We start from the raw sequence: 23,413 nt of genomic DNA on the forward strand, positions 1-23,413 counted from the left end.
TGTCTCAGTCTGTAGTTAATGCCCTATTTTTCTTCTCAAATCTAATCTGAAAATATTATTATCCTCTCAGTACGAGTACGTCTGGATGGCAGGTTTCTCTCGGCCGTCAGAACCTGCAGGGCACAAACCCAAATGAAGTGTCCACAACTGTTGCCAGAATCATTTTGCATCCAAACTATGACAGTGACACCAACAACAACGACATTGCTCTGCTCAGACTCTCCTCACCAGTCAAATTCACAGACTACATCAGACCTGTGTGTCTGGCAGCCAGTGGCAGTGTGTTCAACAACGGTACAGATTGCTGGGTCACTGGATGGGGCGCAGTCAAGGAGGGAGGTGAGTCTGCTTGTTGCTGACAAACAATGTTGTCTGAGTGTTATATAAACTGTAGGTTGATGTATGAATTGTGTCTCTTCTTGTTGGTCTCTTAGAGTCATTACCGTTACCTGAAACTCTACAAGAAGTGGAGGTTCCAGTTCTGGGAAACCGACAGTGTAACTGTCTAAATGGAGTCGGTACAGTCACGGACAACATGATATGTGCTGGTGTTCTAGCAGGAGGGAAAGACTCATGTCAGGTAAACTGCTGCCTTTCATTTGTCCCTTGTTGGTCAATGTGTTTAGGACTCTGTGAAATTCTCAGTCGTGTCGTCTCCATGTCCTCAGGGTGACTCAGGAGGTCCAATGGTGAGCAAACAGGGCTCTGTCTGGGTCCAGTCTGGAGTAGTCAGTTTTGGTTTTGGTTGTGCTCGGCCCAATCTGCCAGGAGTCTACTCCAGAGTGTCCCGTTACCAGTCCTGGATCAACTCCTTCATCCGCTCTGATAGGCCAGGCTTTGTCCAGTTCACCTCCAGTGGGCCGGATGCTGACAGCAGCTACACCTGTCCTGGTCTCCCACCTCTTCTTATTACTACCACTTCGGGTGCTGGTACTTGTACTGATGGACCAGAGGCTACAACCACTGAACCAGTTTCTGAAACCACAAGTCCATCATCTACCATGACAAGTGCTGAATGTAAGAACCCTGAACACAACAATATATTGAATTTAAGTATCAATGAATCCATCATCAATATTTATAATGAAAAATAAGCCAACTTTTGTAAAACAAAAGAACTTTCAAACTTTGAAATTCTTCCACCTCTGATGCGGTCAGTGTAGTTAAATTGAGCTCTCATTTGTTTTCCTTGTTGTTTGCAGTGTGTGGCATCACTCCCCTGAACACCAGAATAGTTGGAGGTGAAGATGCTCCACCTGGAAGTTGGCCTTGGCAGGTTAGTCTGCAGAGGTTTGGCGGCCATGTTTGTGGCGGTTCCCTCATCAATCGAGAGTGGGTGATGTCAGCTGCTCACTGCTTCTTCAGGTGGGTAACTCGTATATTGAAGATGATACATTTCAATTTGTCTCAGTCTGTAGTTAATGCCCTATTTTTCTTCTCAAATCTAATCTGAAAATATTATTATCCTCTCAGTACGAGTACGTCTGGATGGCAGGTTTCTCTCGGCCGTCAGAACCTGCAGGGCACAAACCCAAATGAAGTGTCCACAACTGTTGCCAGAATCATTTTGCATCCAAACTATGACAGTGACACCAACAACAACGACATTGCTCTGCTCAGACTCTCCTCACCAGTCAAATTCACAGACTACATCAGACCTGTGTGTCTGGCAGCCAGTGGCAGTGTGTTCAACAACGGTACAGATTGCTGGGTCACTGGATGGGGCGCAGTCAAGGAGGGAGGTGAGTCTGCTTGTTGCTGACAAACAGTGTTGTCTGAGTGTTATATAAACTGTAGGTTGATGTATGAATTGTGTCTCTTCTTGTTGGTCTCTTAGAGTCATTACCGTTACCTGAAACTCTACAAGAAGTGGAGGTTCCAGTTCTGGGAAACCGACAGTGTAACTGTCTAAATGGAGTCGGTACAGTCACGGACAACATGATATGTGCTGGTGTTCTAGCAGGAGGGAAAGACTCATGTCAGGTAAACTGCTGCCTTTCATTTGTCCCTTGTTGGTCAATGTGTTTAGGACTCTGTGAAATTCTCAGTCGTGTCGTCTCCATGTCCTCAGGGTGACTCAGGAGGTCCAATGGTGAGCAAACAGGGCTCTGTCTGGGTCCAGTCTGGAGTAGTCAGTTTTGGTTTTGGTTGTGCTCGGCCCAATCTGCCAGGAGTCTACTCCAGAGTGTCCCGTTACCAGTCCTGGATCAACTCCTTCATCCGCTCTGATAGGCCAGGCTTTGTCCAGTTCACCTCCAGTGGGCCGGATGCTGACAGCAGCTACACCTGTCCTGGTCTCCCACCTCTTCTTCTTACTACCACTTCGGGTGCTGGTACTAGTACTGAAGGACCAGAGGCTACAACCACTGAACCAGTTTCTGAAACCACAAGTCCATCCTCTACCATGACAAGTGCTGAATGTAAGAATCCTGAACACAACAATAAATTGAATTTAAGTATCAATGAATTTATCATCAATATTTATAATGAAAAATGAGCCAACTTTTGTAAAACAAAAGAACTTTCAAACTGAATATCTTCCACCTCGGATAAGGTTAGTGTAGTTAAATTGAGCTCTCATTTGTTTTCCTTGTTGTTTGCAGTGTGTGGCATCACTCCCCTGAACACCAGGATAGTTGGAGGTGAAGATGCTCCACCTGGAAGTTGGCCTTGGCAGGTTAGTCTGCAGAGGTTTGGCGGCCATGTTTGTGGCGGTTCCCTCATCAACCGAGAGTGGGTGATGTCAGCTGCTCACTGCTTCTTCAGGTGGGTAACTCGTATATTGAAGATGATACATTTCAATTTGTCTCAGTCTGTGGTTTATGCCATGTTTTTCTTCTCAAATCTAATCTGAAAATATTTTTATCCTTTCAGTACGAGTACGTCTGGATGGCAGGTTTCTCTCGGCCGTCAGAACCTGCAGGGCACAAACCCAAATGAAGTGTCCACAACTGTTGCCAGAATCATTTTGCATCCAAACTATGACAGTGACACCAACAACAACGACATTGCTCTGCTCAGACTCTCCTCACCAGTCAAATTCACAGACTACATCAGACCTGTGTGTCTGGCAGCCAGTGGCAGTGTGTTCAACAACGGTACAGATTGCTGGGTCACTGGATGGGGCGCAGTCAAGGAGGGAGGTGAGTCTGCTTGTTGCTGACAAACAGTGTTGTCTGAGTGTTATATAAACTGTAGGTTGATGTATGAATTGTGTCTCTTCTTGTTGGTCTCTTAGAGTCATTACCGTTACCTGAAACTCTACAAGAAGTGGAGGTTCCAGTTCTGGGAAACCGACAGTGTAACTGTCTAAATGGAGTCGGTACAGTCACGGACAACATGATATGTGCTGGTGTTCTAGCAGGAGGGAAAGACTCATGTCAGGTAAACTGCTGCCTTTCATTTGTCCCTTGTTGGTCAATGTGTTTAGGACTCTGTGAAATTCTCAGTCGTGTCGTCTCCATGTCCTCAGGGTGACTCAGGAGGTCCAATGGTGAGCAAACAGGGCTCTGTCTGGGTCCAGTCTGGAGTAGTCAGTTTTGGTTTTGGTTGTGCTCGGCCCAATCTGCCAGGAGTCTACTCCAGAGTGTCCCGTTACCAGTCCTGGATCAACTCCTTCATCCGCTCTGATAGGCCAGGCTTTGTCCAGTTCACCTCCAGTGGGCCGGATGCTGACAGCAGCTACACCTGTCCTGGTCTCCCACCTCTTCTTATTACTACCACTTCGGGTGCTGGTACTTGTACTGATGGACCAGAGGCTACAACCACTGAACCAGTTTCTGAAACCACAAGTCCATCATCTACCATGACAAGTGCTGAATGTAAGAACCCTGAACACAACAATATATTGAATTTAAGTATCAATGAATCTATCATCAATATTTATAATGAAAAATAAGCCAACTTATTGAAAACAAAAGAACTTTCAAACTTTGAAATTCTTCCACCTCTGATGCGGTCAGTGTAGTTAAATTGAGCTCTCATTTGTTTTCCTTGTTGTTTGCAGTGTGTGGCATCACTCCCCTGAACACCAGGATAGTTGGAGGTGAAGATGCTCCACCTGGAAGTTGGCCTTGGCAGGTTAGTCTGCAGAGGTTTGGCGGCCATGTTTGTGGCGGTTCCCTCATCAATCGAGAGTGGGTGATGTCAGCTGCTCACTGCTTCTTCAGGTGGGTAATTCGTATATTGAAGATGATACATTTCAATTTGTCTCAGTCTGTAGTTAATGCCCTATTTTTCTTCTCAAATCTAATCTGAAAATATTTTTATCCTTTCAGTACGAGTACGTCTGGATGGCAGGTTTCTCTCGGCCGTCAGAACCTGCAGGGCACAAACCCAAATGAAGTGTCCACAACTGTTGCCAGAATCATTTTGCATCCAAACTATGACAGTGACACCAACAACAACGACATTGCTCTGCTCAGACTCTCCTCACCAGTCAAATTCACAGACTACATCAGACCTGTGTGTCTGGCAGCCAGTGGCAGTGTGTTCAACAACGGTACAGATTGCTGGGTCACTGGATGGGGCGCAGTCAAGGAGGGAGGTGAGTCTGCTTGTTGCTGACAAACAGTGTTGTCTGAGTGTTATATAAACTGTAGGTTGATGTATGAATTGTGTCTCTTCTTGTTGGTCTCTTAGAGTCATTACCGTTACCTGAAACTCTACAAGAAGTGGAGGTTCCAGTTCTGGGAAACCGACAGTGTAACTGTCTAAATGGAGTCGGTACAGTCACGGACAACATGATATGTGCTGGTGTTCTAGCAGGAGGGAAAGACTCATGTCAGGTAAACTGCTGCCTTTCATTTGTCCCTTGTTGGTCAATGTGTTTAGGACTCTGTGAAATTCTCAGTCGTGTCGTCTCCATGTCCTCAGGGTGACTCAGGAGGTCCAATGGTGAGCAAACAGGGCTCTGTCTGGGTCCAGTCTGGAGTAGTCAGTTTTGGTTTTGGTTGTGCTCGGCCCAATCTGCCAGGAGTCTACTCCAGAGTGTCCCGTTACCAGTCCTGGATCAACTCCTTCATCCGCTCTGATAGGCCAGGCTTTGTCCAGTTCACCTCCAGTGGGCCGGATGCTGACAGCAGCTACACCTGTCCTGGTCTCCCACCTCTTCTTCTTACTACCACTTCGGGTGCTGGTACTAGTACTGAAGGACCAGAGGCTACAACCACTGAACCAGTTTCTGAAACCACAAGTCCATCCTCTACCATGACAAGTGCTGAATGTAAGAATCCTGAACACAACAATAAATTGAATTTAAGTATCAATGAATTTATCATCAATATTTATAATGAAAAATGAGCCAACTTTTGTAAAACAAAAGAACTTTCAAACTTTGAATTTCTTCCACCTCTGATGCGGTCAGTGTAGTTAAATTGAGCTCTCATTTGTTTTCCTTGTTGTTTGCAGTGTGTGGCATCACTCCCCTGAACACCAGGATAGTTGGAGGTGAAGATGCTCCACCTGGAAGTTGGCCTTGGCAGGTTAGTCTGCAGAGGTTTGGCGGCCATGTTTGTGGCGGTTCCCTCATCAACCGAGAGTGGGTGATGTCAGCTGCTCACTGCTTCTTCAGGTGGGTAACTCGTATATTGAAGATGATACATTTCAATTTGTCTCAGTCTGTGGTTTATGCCATGTTTTTCTTCTCAAATCTAATCTGAAAATATTTTTATCCTTTCAGTACGAGTACGTCTGGATGGCAGGTTTCTCTCGGCCGTCAGAACCTGCAGGGCACAAACCCAAATGAAGTGTCCACAACTGTTGCCAGAATCATTTTGCATCCAAACTATGACAGTGACACCAACAACAACGACATTGCTCTGCTCAGACTCTCCTCACCAGTCAAATTCACAGACTACATCAGACCTGTGTGTCTGGCAGCCAGTGGCAGTGTGTTCAACAACGGTACAGATTGCTGGGTCACTGGATGGGGCGCAGTCAAGGAGGGAGGTGAGTCTGCTTGTTGCTGACAAACAGTGTTGTCTGAGTGTTATATAAACTGTAGGTTGATGTATGAATTGTGTCTCTTCTTGTTGGTCTCTTAGAGTCATTACCGTTACCTGAAACTCTACAAGAAGTGGAGGTTCCAGTTCTGGGAAACCGACAGTGTAACTGTCTAAATGGAGTCGGTACAGTCACGGACAACATGATATGTGCTGGTGTTCTAGCAGGAGGGAAAGACTCATGTCAGGTAAACTGCTGCCTTTCATTTGTCCCTTGTTGGTCAATGTGTTTAGGACTCTGTGAAATTCTCAGTCGTGTCGTCTCCATGTCCTCAGGGTGACTCAGGAGGTCCAATGGTGAGCAAACAGGGCTCTGTCTGGGTCCAGTCTGGAGTAGTCAGTTTTGGTTTTGGTTGTGCTCGGCCCAATCTGCCAGGAGTCTACTCCAGAGTGTCCCGTTACCAGTCCTGGATCAACTCCTTCATCCGCTCTGATAGGCCAGGCTTTGTCCAGTTCACCTCCAGTGGGCCGGATGCTGACAGCAGCTACACCTGTCCTGGTCTCCCACCTCTTCTTCTTACTACCACTTCGGGTGCTGGTACTAGTACTGAAGGACCAGAGGCTACAACCACTGAACCAGTTTCTGAAACCACAAGTCCATCCTCTACCATGACAAGTGCTGAATGTAAGAATCCTGAACACAACAATAAATTGAATTTAAGTATCAATGAATTTATCATCAATATTTATAATGAAAAATAAGCCAACTTATTGAAAACAAAAGAACTTTCAAACTTTGAAATTCTTCCACCTCTGATGCGGTCAGTGTAGTTAAATTGAGCTCTCATTTGTTTTCCTTGTTGTTTGCAGTGTGTGGCATCACTCCCCTGAACACCAGGATAGTTGGAGGTGAAGATGCTCCACCTGGAAGTTGGCCTTGGCAGGTTAGTCTGCAGAGGTTTGGCGGCCATGTTTGTGGCGGTTCCCTCATCAACCGAGAGTGGGTGATGTCAGCTGCTCACTGCTTCTTCAGGTGGGTAACTCGTATATTGAAGATGATACATTTCAATTTGTCTCAGTCTGTGGTTAATGCCCTGTTTTTCTTCTCAAATCTAATCTGAAAATATTTTTATCATTTCAGTACGAGTACGTCTGGATGGCAGGTTTCTCTCGGCCGTCAGAACCTGCAGGGCACAAACCCAAATGAAGTGTCCACAACTGTTGCCAGAATCATTTTGCATCCAAACTATGACAGTGACACCAACAACAACGACATTGCTCTGCTCAGACTCTCCTCACCAGTCAAATTCACAGACTACATCAGACCTGTGTGTCTGGCAGCCAGTGGCAGTGTGTTCAACAACGGTACAGATTGCTGGGTCACTGGATGGGGCGCAGTCAAGGAGGGAGGTGAGTCTGCTTGTTGCTGACAAACAGTGTTGTCTGAGTGTTATATAAACTGTAGGTTGATGTATGAATTGTGTCTCTTCTTGTTGGTCTCTTAGAGTCATTACCGTTACCTGAAACTCTACAAGAAGTGGAGGTTCCAGTTCTGGGAAACCGACAGTGTAACTGTCTAAATGGAGTCGGTACAGTCACGGACAACATGATCTGTGCTGGTGTTCTAGCAGGAGGCAAAGACTCATGTCAGGTAAACTGCTGCCTTTCATTTGTCCCTTGTTGGTCAATGTGTTTAGGACTCTGTGAAATTCTCAGTCGTGTCGTCTCCATGTCCTCAGGGTGACTCAGGAGGTCCAATGGTGAGCAAACAGGGCTCTGTCTGGGTCCAGTCTGGAGTAGTCAGTTTTGGTTTTGGTTGTGCTCGGCCCAATCTGCCAGGAGTCTACTCCAGAGTGTCCCGTTACCAGTCCTGGATCAACTCCTTCATCCGCTCTGATAGGCCAGGCTTTGTCCAGTTCACCTCCAGTGGGCCGGATGCTGACAGCAGCTACACCTGTCTTGGTCTCCCACCTTCCCCAACAACATCATCAACGACAAGGCCAAGTACTGTTATCGGTCCTGCAAGTGAGTGTATTGCTTAATATCTTTTAAGTGTCAGTCGACAATTCCCTTGTTTTTGGGTAGTGGTGGTTGGAACGGAACAAAATAAAACTTTTGAAGGTAGCAGGCTTTCACTCTTCATAGTGAAACAGTCGTTGCTCCAATATTCAGGGTCTCGCTATCAAATGTGATTCTTGCTAGAACCACACACACTCACACTGTTTTCCAGAAAACCTTTATCACAACTGGGGGCGCTATTAATATACAGGCCCCGCCCACTACCAGTCAGCATAAGAAAACATGAAACTAAATAAAAGCTTAATGCCCAACCTAACATAGGTCAAATTTTTACATTTCTCAACTATTTTGTTTCTCCTATATGTGCTATGTGCAATTCCTTTTGACTCTTCAATAATAACATATTCCCCCGAAGGACCAGTGTGTGGTAAAGCTTCCATGAACAGTCGTGCTGTTGGTGACAGTGGTCTTGTACATGGAGGAACATGGCCCTGGATAGTGAGTCTTCATAAAAATGGGGTTTACACTTGTGTAGGAACCCTCATTGCTGATGACTTTGTCCTCACTGCCAGCCAGTGCTTCTCCACGTAAGTATAAAAGTCATTCATATTAGTTACTTCACAATTCACAATCATTTACAACTTTTAGCCATTGGAGATGCCTTTCTAAGGATGGCTTTTTTCCTCCTCACAGGCCCAATCCAAATGTCCTTGAGTGGCGTGTGTTTCTGGGCCACAAACTTGTGGACAGTTCTGAAGAGTTTGAGATGTCGCTGGGTGTTGTGAAAATTACATTGAGCAAAATGACAGGCTCCAATATTGCCGTGCTGCAGCTGGCTAAACCAGTCAGCTTCAAAGATTATATCCAGCCTGTGTGTGTGGACAGTAACAATGACAGATCCTTCCCCATTGGTAGTCAATGCTGGGTGGCAGGCTGGGGCCAGGGGAGTAAGAGCAGAGGTATGGGTTCTTCAAACTTTTTTATTTATTGCAATTTGTTTATATTATTAGTTGCTACCTGACATGGTTCTTGCTTCATCATTTGTAACGCATAGACCGATGATTCATAAAAACTGAATTTATGTGAGTCAATGGGATTTTTGTTTTGTTTTGTTGCTGATACAGCTGGCTCAGGTCTTCGAGACCTTGAAACTGAGGTGGTTAATTGTGGGAACATTTTTGATACGGAGAACATTTGCACTCATGGCATGGACCTTCAAAAGGTAATTAAATGAAAATATTTCTCCACCACCATTGATTTTAAAAGTCTGTTTGCATTTTCATCAGGGCGGAGGTTTTCAAATTACAAGTTGCATGGACCTCACTGTTGATGAATCATCTTTTTCTTTTCACAGGCGGATCAGGGCGGACCTCTTTTGTGCAAGTCGGACTCTTCGTGGTTCCAGGTGGCCGTCGTCACAATGAGTGGGAATAAATCTATCCGGGCAGATATTCAGGCCTTTGCCAAAACTTCAAGATTCGGGTCATTTTTAAAGGAGACAGTTGGCGACATGCCCTCGCCTCCAGTATCTGCAACAGGAAATGCACCAGGAAATGCAGTTTCCTTATTCTTCACCTTTGCTGTCCTCTTTACCTCCATGTTCCTGTTGTAATGATGCTAGGTTTGCTGTTGGGGATGGCTGTGATAGTTCAGTACTGTAAATGCATATGTGATGCTCAGGTCAACCAAAAGGGAATGCATCAGGAGACATTTCCAAATGAATTTAGATTTATCTAACAACAGAAGGTATTTCATTGTAATAGGACAAAGTGTACAGGGAAATATCTTTCAGAATGTGTTTGACTTAATCCAGATGAAGGAAGGAAAGTGTTTGTAGTATTTATTCTCTGTTCTGTCATACTTTACATGTTATAAATGTCACATTGAGTATTAAAATGAATATTGATGAAGCATAAAACAAATATCTCTTGCATGAATTCTCAATACTTAGATCAAATGGCCTTTTTTCCCCCCATTTATTGTTACAATGGGTTTAAGCAGGACCCAATGTGCAGGCTTGGAGGAAAAGGGATTTGATAAAAAGCAACAGTAAAATAAACAAAATCCATAACAAAGGAACGTGGACAACAAGCACTGAGGTGAAATATGACATGGCATGGCTACACAGGGATACACAGGGATAAAGAGAAAGATCCAACAAGAACAAAGGAAGGCACAAAGACTATATACACAAGAGGGAACAGGTAATGAATGATACACAGGTGAGATACATTGGGAACGGGTGCAGACGATCACAGGGATACGCAAGAAACGTGAAGTAACAGAAAACCAGACACAGGAGCACAGGAAATGAATTACAGAATAAAACAGGAAATACAAAACTCAGGATGAACAAAACACAAGGGATCACAAGAAAGTAACTTTACATAAACAGAGACACACAAGGAAGGACAATCACTGAAATAACACACTATAAGGTTCACAAAAGAGTCTTGGTCCTAGTGGACCAGGACATTTATTCCTTTAAAAAAAGCAATTCAAGTTAATAAAAGTGGCATCAAATACTATCATTTATGTTATCAAATAAACTGCTCTTAAGCACATTGTATTTCATCAGTTTAATTTCACATGATGTGATGAAATGCAGAACCTAGCTGATCATGTTGTACTGATTTCATGTTAGTTGTTCTGGTGTGGCTGCATCTCCATCAGCGCCTGGATCTGCTCCTCCTCCTGCTTCATTAATCATTTCGTTGTATTTACTCTTGAAAAATCCAGCCTGAGAGTAGAAAACAAAGAAAGTTACATAAAAAACACTGCAATCAGGCTTCATAACTGCATCACACTTAAAGGAAAAGAACTGAACCCGGTGAGAGAATAACTGCTGAATACAGTACGTGAGAATGAAAAGACCCTGACTTTATCTATTTTGACTGGCAGTGGGGCACCAAATACCACACATTATATTGGCTCCATTGTCTCCTTGAAGCTGTATGATTAACTAGAACAGCGTATGCACAGTGTCTCACCTTATACAGGCCAGCAGTGAGTAGAGCCAGTAGAGCCAACCCTCCCAGTGATCCTCCGACGATCTCTTTTGTGAAGTCTGGTTCTGGATACACTTCTATCACTGTTTCAATCTGAGCGGTGGTACAGGCGACATGCGGGTCAAATTCCAGCTCATTTAAAAAATAAATATAACATATTTGAATGTGTAATCACCATGCGAATAGGAGGCTTGTTATTGGACCCTGCTGAAAAGAAGATGTACTGGTTGGTGTCGTACTCCAGACTGGCCGAGCTGGTCAACAGGAATTTGGCGGAGGGAAGTCCAATCTGTTTGAGGAAGAAAGTGGCGTATAATGAGCCTGACATGGTCTTTGGTGATGATCACTACTCAATATTTCACAAACAGATTTGTTACCACTTTATATTCAGGACCATTGTAATCAACTTTCTAAAATGTGAATAAAATGCAAACTCACAATATTACACATGCACATGACTTACTTGCTCTATCCACCCTGAACTAAGGTTGGCAGAGATTTTGTACGTTTTACTCTCCAGTCTTCCCATGAACCTACTGCACTTGAACACTCTGCAACTGGCTACATTGCAGTCCTGCGGGGGATCAAGAGACGGCAGAAAGCAGAGGAAGCTGTAATGCAGTGCCCATTTCCAAATAATAAGGTTAAATCCCCCATGGTATACTCACCACTACTTTATTTTTCTGTATCAGAGAAACAAAATCCGTGACATTAACCCTTTCATCTGTGTCTAGTTGTTGGCAGTTTGGAATCTGAAATGGAACCAATTTGTGTCAGATTAACAGAGGACCAGCTGTGGTGCCCCTCCCAACCTTGAGGCTGTAGTTGCGTGAAATCGTCAACATTTCTTGGATCAGTAACGTCACCTGCAAACTGCTCAAATCCGCCCAGATGTCTTTGTCACCGAGCTTTACTGGCACCTTGATCACCACAGAGAAATTCAGGGCTCTAATATCATTTGTAACCTAACAGAAGAGGAGAAAAGAAAAAGAAGGTACTGTGTAGGATAAGTAAGCATCAAAGTCAAGTCTGAATCAAGGCGATGAACAATTAACTATGTTTTTTATATGATCATATTAGGAGATATTTTACCACAATTGATTGTTGGTATGGTTTCTGCAAGTTGTTCTTTCCAAAAGTGAAATTGCTGTAGCTGAGGGAACTAAAATACATATTTAAATATTAGGGTAATACAGTGTCAACTTTAAAATTATATCGTTCTTCCTTTGTCTCACACAGAACAAACAGACAACAAACCTTTCAATTGTGATGAAAATGCTGTACTTCACATCAATCAATTTCCTTTTGTAAAATTCACTTGAAGAGGAGTGATCCTGATTCCCACTAAAAGAGAGAAGTGAGATGAACTGCGCAAATAATAATATGACTATTGAACACTATACAGACTTGCGTGGTGTATGTCGTACCTGGTAGCATTTGCAGTGACGGAAATTGTCCTCTCAAAATGTCTGTTGGTATCGATCCCATAGGAGACAATGAAGAAAGCCTGCAATGGAATGGATGAGAGAGGACAGGTTGTGTCTGCATTTTGTCCGACTGTCCAACACCACACGTTAAGAAAATGTCCTAAAAAACACAAACCTCCATGTTGCTCTTGAAAATAGGCTTGTTAATAGCACAGAGTGTCTTTCCCCGTAATAATCCATCTTCACTGTCCAAGGAGCTGCACTCAATTCTTCCCTTTATTGAAAAACAAATACATGGAATAAAAGTGCACATTCGGCATAAGTGCTGTATGACCTGAGAGAGGAGCGGAGCAGATTTGCTTTGCAACAGACTAGATGCTGCCGCCTTACCTGCAGACTCGTGAACTTCCTGTAGGAGAGCCCGGCCGGGTATGTGAGTATCACTTGGCTGTTGTAGGAGTTTTCCTCGCTGTTCTGCACGGACACGGTGACATTCAGCAATTCATCAATGCCAACTTGAACTTCCGAGGATCTGACAGATGAGGAAAAAGAAAGGTATAGAGGAAAGCAAATGTAAGCGTCTCCAGCTGTGCCTGCTGCTCTGTGAGGCTGCACCATGGACTGTATGTGACGCGAACGTGGTCACTGGGTCCGGAAAGTGAAGCCAATGCGTAAGTGCCTGAAGGCTGTATTCTCTGGAATGGCCTGCAGAGGGCGACTCCACTGGTTCCAGTCAGTTCCTATAGAAGTCTATAAGAAGATGAATCTACTACTCACTAAATAGCTGAGGTTATTCATAATGTTATTTATAACATCAGTAAAAGTTTTTCTGAGGAGGTTATGTATATCAATTGGTTACTGTATGTATGTATATCGATGGTTACTACTGGTACTTCTGCAAATACTTCTGGTTTCAACAAACCAAGATGGCTCTGGCCACAGTGCTATATTCAAGGCTTCAAAACTGACGGACACAAACCAGTGGGTTAGTCACTGTGGGTTGCCACTTGGGCTGCACTTAAGTACAGCAATATACGTGTGTTTGTTTGTGTGTGTTCACGTTTGTATCTCACCGGCTGAAATTGAAATCCACTTTTAGGTTGTCTACACATTTGTTGTCAGTTCCACAGTTGATCTCAAACCCTAACTGTGGAAGAGAGCATGTAGGAAAACGTGTTTGTTCAGAAGCGGCAATGAGCTAACAAATCAATGTTCATTTAACGTCATACAGACCAGATCTTTTTGTTCAGTTAAACTGACCAAGAACAACAAAGGCGTCTTTTAATGTACACTTACAGCATGGAAAGTTGTTGTCTTAGCCTGCTGGGCGAGACTTGGTTTAAGATTTTTCTTAGAAGGTTTTCCGTCAAAGGCAAATCTGAGCTCGTTGTTAAGTGCATTGAGAGCATCCTCCGGACAGGCCTTCAAGAAGAAGAGCAGAATAATAATGAATTACTTTTTGTTGCGGTTGTGAGGGTTGGATTGGATTCAGTGTCTTTTTGAAAATGTGATTCTTTATTCTGTTGTAAAACATTTCCTGACAACTCACCTCAATAGAGAATTTCACTTTGCGACATTGTTGCCGTCCTAACTGAATATCAATTGACCCGGTTGTCTCCCGTTGTTTGTCACTGATGTAAGCTCTGTTGTTTGGGACCTTGCGGGTGGCATCCAGTATTAAAGTGTAATCGATCCTCGCTTGAGCTGCAAGGAATTAGTTTAATCCACATATCATTCATGCACACACACACACACACACACATTTTGGACAGTGGCTCTATGGTTCAGGAGAAGGGAGATAAATGAGTAACCTGTGTGTACTGAAGAAGGTGCTTTCATGGTAAAGCAGATTTCAGCCATGTTCTCCAGTGGGACTGAGCAGACTATGTTTTGAGTAGGGATCTGGTTTGGGCTGAACGACACTGTAGCGTCTACCATTACTATAGGCTTTGATCTGAAAATGGAGAGAGCAGGAAAATACATGAAGGCAACCTTTGGCTTTGTGATTGATAATTCTAACAGAATACCAACCTGACAACATCTCATTTAAAATGCCTAGTCAAACCCAATCCATTGCTGTTTTTTGTAAAGCAAAAAAGACATAACTTCTAATACGCTATATCTTTTTTTTTTTTCCTCACTTTAATACATCTTTTTCATTTTCCCCAGAAGGTTTTGAACGTCACAGTTATAAACCTTATGGTGTGCGTGATTACATTGAGTTAAAAAATGAACAAAAGACAGTATAATAAACTTGTACGAACCTGAGTAAGACAACTGTGCCGTTTGAACCCACTGCTAAGTCAGGCAGATTGTCTCCACTGTGGTCAAAAGACAACTGACTGATCGACACACCAAACAACTTCAGTCCTGACTGGACCTCAGCACCAGCAATTCTCTGTGTATTTTAGTTCAACAAATTGAAAAGTGTATATTTCAAATACAGCAAGAAAGGCCTCACGTACTGAAGGTCTTAAATATTTTTGGCTGGTTCTTTCTCTCTCTCTTTCTCACCTGGGAGTAAGAAGCACTGATTCTTCCTCCTCCTTCGCCGTGGAATATGTAGATGCAGCCCTGACCGTCATTCTCCAAAGGCGCTCCAACTGCCACTTCCCTGAGTCTGTCGGTGTTAAGATCAGGCAGCACAGCAAGAGAGGAGCCAAACCTTCCGTTGTCAGACGCATCCCCTCTCAGTACCAATGGCGAATCCAAGTGACACTCGACATTCTGGTTAAAATATTAGCGGAGGAGAGTCAATGTTTGCATGGGAAAAGAATGGATCAATTCATGGCACTAGATGAAACTGTCTCTTACCAAACGAGTTAAACTGCAAACGTAAACTCTTCCCTCGCTATCAGTCTCCTTGTACATGGGGGCAGATATGAGGATTAGGTCAGTGTAGCTGTCGCCATTCACATCCATGGCACAAACCTCTGCCCCAAAATATTCGCCAGTCTGAAACTGTAATAGACAAATTATCACAAAAAACTATTTCAAAAAGGAGGAAAACAAGATTTTAAAAATATATTTTACTCATATATCGGAACAGTAAACACGCACGTGCCATAGGAAGGGATCAATAATTTTGTGGATGCGGTCTGCCCGTACTGTCAACACAGCTCCTATGTGTTTGTATCTTGGAGCACCAACAATTGTCAAGGTGCCTTGTGGGGTTGTAGCAACTGCCATGGAGTAGCCTGAAATTTGAGAGTCATAGCAATTTAGCAAGCCAACGTGGACAAATTCTATATGTTTTTTCAGATTTTTGTAATGCAGGAATAATCTTTAATTATCTTTAATAATCTTTGTTCTTACAATCTGTAACATTTGCTCAATGTGCGTCCAAAACGTGGGAGGCGGGATTACAGTATGCATGTATATTTTATGTACAAATCAAATGTGTATGCCTTAGTTTGTTATTACTTTAATATTCTTACCCAGATAACTGTCTTGCTCCATAAATTCAGGCTCATATGAACTCAACATCCGGTCTGCTAATGTATATTTCGTGAAGCCTCCTTTCCATTGGTTGGCACCAACAATGCCCATCTGAATTCCCTGCAATTCAGACAGAAACATAAATCAAATGTTTTTGACACAGAACAAACGACTTACTACTTAAAGAGTCAAATTGTGTCTTCTGGTCCTAGCTGTCTGTTTCATACCAAAGTGAACCTATGGCTGGTTCGGAGTTGAATCTACTTGCAAACCTTTAAAGAACCAGTTTGCTTTTCCACAGGCTAAAGCCACCACAGAGCCACGTCATTTAAATCACTGTATATGTCACTGTATATGTCTGTGATTTCCCAGCATCGACTTCAAGCACAACATTAACAATGGTGGACCACAGCGTCCTGCAAACCTACATTGGCATTCAAACACGACAGGTTCAAAGCATTTGTACTGCTCATCGAGATTGCTATGGATGCCGATTGCGAGCGCACTGGTTGTTTTTTTTAAATGGTGACAACGATACAATACGAATCACAATAACAGCAGTTCTTTCTTCTAGTCTAGACCAGCAAAATGTTGTCGCCAATCGGGGACCAGTTTTTTTCTGGCCAATACCTGTCGGAACACAAAGAATTGGATCGAGATTAGGCCCTGGCTCTGAACTGGCCCCTGAACTACTTTGGTGGGAAAGGGGTAATAGTGACATGAGTGAGTAAGTGTCTGTCAAGTATCAACCCACCATGAACACACCCTTTGTTTTTTTTCTGGAGAGCCGTGTTCACAAATGTTTACTGATCTTATAAATCGAATGAGAAGTAGAATCATTTTCTCATAGACTTCTATAGAAACAGACGTCTCTTTGCAAGTCACCCTCTACTGGTCATTTGGGAGAACTTCCACATTGGCCTCACTTTCCAGACCTGGGGTCTCATTTATAAAACTGTGCATAGGATCCTTACTAAAAGTGTACGTACGCCCAAAAGCCGAAAATGGCGTACGGCGAAAAATATTCAGACTTATAAAACCGTGTGTACACACACCTGTGCGCAATTCTCCCTTTATAAATCGCAGATCACCTACAAGTGTGTGTACGTGAATCAGCCTCATATCCCGCCCTGTACACGCCCATTTTAACCATAAATACTCAATGCACCAACGAACGAAAGAACAATTGGATGCCAGGGTCATTATTATATGGCTCAGTATTCATGAGGTGATTTGCATTGAATACATCCATTTTTATATACAGTTATGGTGTCTATCTCAGGCTACTGTATGTTGATGTAATGTTTTTTATTACCCCATGCACATAAGCAGCACTGAATCCCTGTTGAGCCATTTCCATTTTCAGAGAATCTCCACTGGATTGCGATCCTGTAACAAAAGAAATTAGTACTTTACTTAATTCGGGGTGATACTAGGCTGAAGAGACAGGCTTAATAAAGCAACATGCTCATGCGTAAACTGAAACACTCTATACATTTCATTGCCTCTCTGAATTGTAATTGACAATTCTTATTTCCAGCTTATGAAATCTTTCTGCGTATTTTTCATTTAACCTGTGAGAACTGGATGTTCACCGTGAAATGAGAATGTAATGAAATGAAAGTGTCAGTCTGATCTTAAGCTGTTATGGTAAGTTTACATGTGTACCTTCAATAGAAAAGATTTTTTCCTCCAAATTCTTCCTTATTGCTTCAAGGGCGTTAAAGCTCTCCACTTGAAACACATGTTTTTCCGAGGGAGAAGAAGCAATTTGATTCAGTTCCTGTTTTGCATCATAATTATGGAACGCATTTCCCACCTAGAGATATTAAAAAAACATATTTGATTTATTGTACTGTTCAACAGAGTTGATATATTTACTTGTTAATACACAGCTGATGACTGTTAATTACTCTCAAATTGATTGAGTCTTAGGTCAATCTAACAGACAAGCTAACCAAACAGGAACTAAATCCGAGGTAACATCTCTTTAAGTTTGTAAACTGGACTCAGTTAGACAAGAAAGTATAATTAAAATTCATGTTACACTGCATTCTCAAAACTCACAGAAATATAATAGTGGTAGTCACTGCAATGTGAACTGTACGTCTCGGTTTAATGTATAATAAAACACAAATGATATCTGTTTTCTAAAATTCCCTTAAACATTTGAATTAACCGAACAACTCACCCCAATAGCAAATCGAACAATTTGTTTACGTTTTGCTAAGTCTGCTGCATTTGGCAATCGATTGCGGTCATGAGATATTCCATCAGTGATGACTATCAAGATCTTCTTTACATTTGGTCTGGAACCTCGTGCTGATGTGAAAACGTTTTGGCTGTTAAAAGAAGAAAAACACATTATTTCAATACACTTTCGGTTGTGAAGTTTTGTTTTGCGTTGTTTGGTCAATAACATGCCAGTGTAGGTTGTATAATATGTAGAATTTTCCACCAACATTTTGTCAACTGCTTTGTTGCTTTGCTGGATATCTGCAGTTTGTTGCGTTTCAAAATATGTGCATTGTCTCAGTAATGCACGTGAAATAATTTTCCCCATGTAGCTCTGTCTGTTAAGCCATTTATTTTTGGTCTGCCACATCACCTCATGTAATAATGCTTGTCAAACCTCAACCGTGTAATGTACAGTCAAGTTATATAAATCTTTTTTTTTCAGGACGACCAAGGCTAACAGAATATGTATGCTTCAGTGATATCAAAAGAATTTTTAAGAGTTATACGACCATAAAGACAAAAGAAAAATACACAAAACGGAAATTGAATCTCACAGACATTCATTATAATGACACACCAAACAACAATGATTAAGATTTTTCCCTCTTGAAAGCTGTTCTTTGAAAACAATTCAAAAAAATTCTTACCAATGCAAATCAAAAGATATGTACATTTTTCTACAAATAAGTCTTTTGATTTTTCAACCCAAAAAGTCAGTTGTGCCACTCTGCAAAGCAATTCCTGTCTGCAGTAACACAGAGGAGTGTCAGTGGTAGTAGTAGGAGTAAACCGGAGGAGTGAGAGTTCCTGTTTTCAGTGTAAAATCTTTGTTTTTTCCAACAGTCGACAACACAGCGTCTGATTGGTACAAATCTGTAACAAAACCTCTGATTGGTCAAAGATCCAAAATCGACGGCTAGAAGTCCGCTAACAAAAACAGTACCCTTTTACGTCTTGAAAAACGTGATAAAAATGATCATAAATATCCCTCAATGTTGGATTGATCATCAGGGACGTGTTGAATAAAGTCTCCGAAAAGACACTGAAGTTCCAGGCCCCACTACAAATCTTCTGAAAGGGCCACGAGCGCACGGAATGCCCTGCCTGGAGCGGACCAAGTGTTAACTTCCCACCAAAACAAACTGTAAGTTGCATGAACTGATCAAATGTTATGAGGACTTTTATAACATGACGCATTTTCTGTCGCATACGACAGGATCGGGCTCGGGAAGTTAACGTGAATGAAAACCAAAAATAGTTTTTATGTCTAGCCCCATTTGGGATTGTCTCATCTCTAAAACGAGTTGACATGCTGCTATCAACCACTGGGTCAAATTAGTTGAAAAAATCTAGTGTATTTGTTTCAAAATTAAAAACAATGTTACATTATCAGCTTTGAAAGACAGAATTTTCTCCAGTCCAGACAGGAATTCAGAATGTAGGTTATTTCCTACATAATTATCATATCAGCACCTACACCACATATTCGATGGCTGAAGCTGTGTAAGTTGTTTCTTCTTCTTGAATTATCCCATCAATGTTTGACTCCCATCGTCCAGATGAGAAAAAGTTATTAAAGTAATAGTGGACTTTGGTGAGCCGAGAGAACTGGACAACAGCAAACTGCAAAAAAGTGGAGAAAAAACATGATAACAAAAATATTTAACACTTTGGGTGCAATGGTAAATTGCACCAAAAACGATTTCTCTGGGTCTGTGCAATAGATTGAGTGACAGTGTGAACACCTTTTACCTGTGTATCTTTTCCCACAAATGGGCGGACCATTTTTTTCACAAAGTTCTTCATTATTGTAAAATCTCTTTTGATCACGCTACCTGAACCATCCAAGAGAAAAGCAATATCTGCTTCGGTTCTGCACTCTGTCAAAGACATGGGTAATACATTCAATTTGGAGAAAAAAATAGCATACCATATCAAAACATATATACAGTAGGCTGCCAAATTAATGGACTCTAATAAATGGACTGTACCTGTATTAACTTCCCTTTTAATGTGCCAGTGAAGCCTTTCATCATATCTGCATTCTCTTGGTGAATACATCTGTAATATCTTTTAATCGTGTTTAAATTCAATACTTGTGTGTTTTAATTACTATAAATGTGTTATTTTGTATTGCTGGACATGATTGAATTTTATTTCCGTTCAATACACAAATTCGACCAGAGAAGCACAAGATGTGTGTGGGTTAGGTTAGGGATAGGAAGCAAATGAAGATATTTTTGTTTCATATTCATTTATCTTCCTTCTAATGGACTGTAAATGGACTGCATTTATATAGCGCTTTTCTAGTCATATAGACCACTCAAAGCGCTTTACAGGAAAGTCACATTCACCCATTCACACACATTCATACAGCGCTGCTATTTACCACGCATTTTTCTGTCACATTCATACTCATTCATGCACTGTCGGAAGAGCCGTCAGAGGCAAGTTAGGGTTAAGTGTCTTGCCCAAGGACACAACGGCATGTGTACTGGCGAGAGTTGGGATCGAACAAACGGCTCTACGTCCTGAGCCACAGCCGCCTACACATCTAGACATGCGTCTAGAGGTCTTGCTTGAATTCAAACCAAAGACTCGGGTGTAGATAAAAATGATTCATTGTCTCAATAACTGACTTAAGAAAGAGCTGTGATTACTGTATTATTCTAGACATTTAGCTGATATTTTTCTTCCTTGCTGTGCATGTACAATACCACCTTCATAACCGCTGCCTTTGCAAATGACAACAATGGTCTGTCTAGTCTGTGACTACGCTCTGACAGACCTGCTACCTTTGAGAAAGTGACAAGCAACATACTGTGGAGACGTGCTTCAAAACTACAGGTGAACTAAACTTGCGAGACAATGTGCTACAAAGGTGTACATTTCCACAAAAAAACTCAACATGCTGTATTTACCTTGGGGAGCCAAAGGCACAACGGATTGAAAAATATCAGAGCGGCTTGTCTGAAAGCATGCACCGTTGTACATGGTGATACTTTTGCAATCCTTTGGGATGGTCGGTCCACAAGCCTGTAAAGAGATGAGATCACATCCTGATTAATGGAGAGAACGTCGATTGTTTAGTTGTCCCTCAAACATTTACATTTTAAGGCTGCATGATGATGAGAAAGACATAGTTTAAGACGTTTAATTGGAATTTTGACTGATCTTTACAATGATTTCAACACACCATAGTGCTTTGTGTGACAGGGTCACTCGTCATTGTCAGACCAAGGGACATGTTGACTGCAAACTCTGGCACTGAATTGAAAACATTCAACACTTATGTTAAAACGCTTATATGAAAATCAAGTAATGAGAATGCTTGGTGGCAAAATACCCTTTACCATGTTAGTTTTAGTACTTTCTCTCATATCAATGAGAAATTAATCGTTGCCTACCTTGAATTTGCATTTTTTGGCAGGATTTTATGGTACCAGAGCATTTGTATATTTCCCCCCTTCTATTTTGTGAATATTGTGCAAGGGGAGCACTGACAAGCACGCTGAGGAAATAAAAAATATGTTATAGAGTTATTATTGTGAGCACAGTGTAGCTATTTTTTTTTTCTATCAAGAAATGCTGTATGTTTATGTCGCCACAGCCTTGAGACATGGATCTGACTTACTCGGACGGTCTTTGCACCACCTGGTAGCCAAACCCTGCAGCATCGTTGCTCCAGGACTTCCAAGCCACAGGGTCGATATTGAAACAGAGCGCTGTTTTTAACACTGAGAAATGCAGAGGGAAAAATGAAATCTGATTTAAAGGCCCCTTTTTGTACAATAGTTAAGTGTTATAGCAACTTCAAAATTATTCTCACCACAGTTCTTGTTCGGAAGGATAATCTACAGACTCCATGTGTGGCTTTCAGTCTATTTATGTAGAGTAGAGTGGTGGGGATTGAGGTCTACTGCATTGTCTTGTTTTGATAATACCACTAGGGAGCACCAAAGTCAGACCCTTTTTCCTCCAAACTTTAAAAGCAGAAAGGCTGTTTTTATACCTAAACACTGAGACTAATTTGAAAGGAAAGATACTGAATTCAAACATTTTGGGCTTCCTTCAAAACGTGGAATTTTCTGACATTCGTTAATTGTGTTGCACTTAGAAAGCCTTCCCCTTTTTATTCTATTTTTGGATTTTCCAAAAATGGTCAACATGATACAAACTGACAAAATATTTTCTCATGGGCATCAACTTTGCAGGAGATTTTGCAAACAGACAATGTTGAACCACATTCATCTGTTGGATATTAATTATTTTTGGTATATTTGACATTTTTGAAATTATATAATGTGGAAGTTGTGTTGTCAAAGCTTCTTCACCGGAGAATAAATGCATAAATTAGGCTGTTAAAGTAACGATTGTAGGTTCTGCTTTTTAATTTCACCAGTACTTCTTGCTTTGTGTGCGTGTGTGTGTGTGTGTGCGTGTGCGTGTGTGTGCGTGCGTGTTTTGATATAGTCTTGGTTGTACTTTAAGTCACTAGATATATAAGTAGAATATTTCTCTCATGGTTTCATAAGTTTTGTCATGTTAACTTTCAACACCTAATCAGCGTCTTATGCTGCTTCTCTATGGTCAATTCAAACTCAGACATAACATTAACTCAGGATGTCTGCATCTAAAGATTAGCACTTGTCAAGTGTGAGCAAAGCCTCCAGTCTCCCTCCTTGTACAGGATGAGCAGATATTAATGAATGGGCTGATAATAATTTAGGCAGTCATCGTTTGCCAGACTCTTGCTGGTGTGATCTGTTTGGTATGAAGCGCCATTAATCCATGATGGAGCAACTTTGAGCAAAATTTCATTTGATTTCAGTGATACATGCCATTAAATCAACATGATGAGTTTAACTATGCGGTCATAGGTCTGTATCATTTTTCTCACACTGGTAGTTGAACTCTCCTCAATGTTGAGGCAGTGTTCTAGACATTGTCATTATTCTTATTAATCTCTTAGCTCTGGTGGGTTTTTTTTTAAATAATGCAAATAATGAATTAGAAACATGACAGGAACTTACTGCTAACATTGTTGCAAATATAATAACATGTCATCAAATTAAAAGACAGGATATTATTTTTTACAGCTGTGACAAATGTCTATAGAGAGATAGTGAAAGGGAACATTTTACACTTGTCTTACCTGACAATAATACAGAGGCAGTTATCATCCAGTCCATCGTGGTATTCTGTTGAATATGCTGACGTATATTCTCTGAGCTCACATTGAATATATGTGAAAACTACAACTATTTCTACCACTTGCAAAGGGGGAGATGTTGAAAGCAAAATGCAGAAATCATTAGATGACGGTTCAGTTCCAAGGCAC

The 23,413-nt window shown here is 41.8% G+C and overlaps 2 protein-coding genes across 3 annotated transcripts in view; one reads left to right on the top strand and one right to left on the bottom strand.

Annotated features, from left to right (window-relative positions):
* Positions 1-9,931, top strand: part of LOC118287143 — a 26,713-nt gene extending 16,782 nt beyond the window's left edge. Inside the window, 27 exon segments of the mRNA XM_035611988.2 lie at positions 71-339; positions 435-642; positions 644-1,017; positions 1,203-1,365; positions 1,474-1,742; positions 1,838-1,983; positions 2,072-2,420; positions 2,604-2,766; positions 2,875-3,143; positions 3,239-3,446; positions 3,448-3,821; positions 4,007-4,169; positions 4,278-4,546; positions 4,642-4,787; positions 4,876-5,224; positions 5,410-5,572; positions 5,681-5,949; positions 6,045-6,190; positions 6,279-6,627; positions 6,813-6,975; positions 7,084-7,352; positions 7,448-7,593; positions 7,682-7,967; positions 8,377-8,548; positions 8,655-8,920; positions 9,086-9,183; positions 9,316-9,931. Coding sequence (XP_035467881.2) covers positions 71-339; positions 435-642; positions 644-1,017; positions 1,203-1,365; positions 1,474-1,742; positions 1,838-1,983; positions 2,072-2,420; positions 2,604-2,766; positions 2,875-3,143; positions 3,239-3,446; positions 3,448-3,821; positions 4,007-4,169; positions 4,278-4,546; positions 4,642-4,787; positions 4,876-5,224; positions 5,410-5,572; positions 5,681-5,949; positions 6,045-6,190; positions 6,279-6,627; positions 6,813-6,975; positions 7,084-7,352; positions 7,448-7,593; positions 7,682-7,967; positions 8,377-8,548; positions 8,655-8,920; positions 9,086-9,183; positions 9,316-9,573 — 6,304 coding nt within the window. The 3' untranslated portion in view covers positions 9,574-9,931.
* LOC118287144 (integrin alpha-M) lies at positions 9,785-23,413 on the bottom strand. 2 transcript variants are annotated; one of them, XM_035611989.2, is made up of 30 exons: positions 23,228-23,413; positions 21,707-21,809; positions 21,480-21,583; positions 21,269-21,339; positions 20,994-21,108; positions 19,825-19,952; positions 19,550-19,695; positions 18,026-18,176; positions 17,503-17,653; positions 17,150-17,223; positions 15,834-15,954; positions 15,457-15,593; positions 15,211-15,357; positions 14,911-15,123; positions 14,661-14,794; positions 14,208-14,350; positions 13,946-14,100; positions 13,693-13,818; positions 13,470-13,543; positions 12,787-12,928; positions 12,572-12,670; positions 12,397-12,476; positions 12,227-12,313; positions 12,062-12,131; positions 11,836-11,934; positions 11,638-11,721; positions 11,433-11,543; positions 11,145-11,258; positions 10,952-11,062; positions 9,785-10,701 (listed from the first exon to the last, which is right to left on the bottom strand). In XM_035611989.2, exons 1-30 carry the CDS (start codon positions 23,262-23,264, stop codon positions 10,597-10,599), a joined length of 3,432 nt encoding a protein of 1,143 aa, XP_035467882.1. In that variant the 5' UTR covers positions 23,265-23,413; the 3' UTR covers positions 9,785-10,596. The 2 variants fall into 2 exon arrangements, with proteins under 2 accessions (XP_035467882.1, XP_035467884.1); XM_035611991.2 differs by lacking the exons at positions 21,269-21,339; positions 21,707-21,809; positions 23,228-23,413.

Source organism: Scophthalmus maximus, chromosome 16 (genome assembly GCF_022379125.1).
Source record: "Scophthalmus maximus strain ysfricsl-2021 chromosome 16, ASM2237912v1, whole genome shotgun sequence".
Lineage (NCBI taxonomy): Eukaryota > Metazoa > Chordata > Actinopteri > Pleuronectiformes > Scophthalmidae > Scophthalmus > Scophthalmus maximus.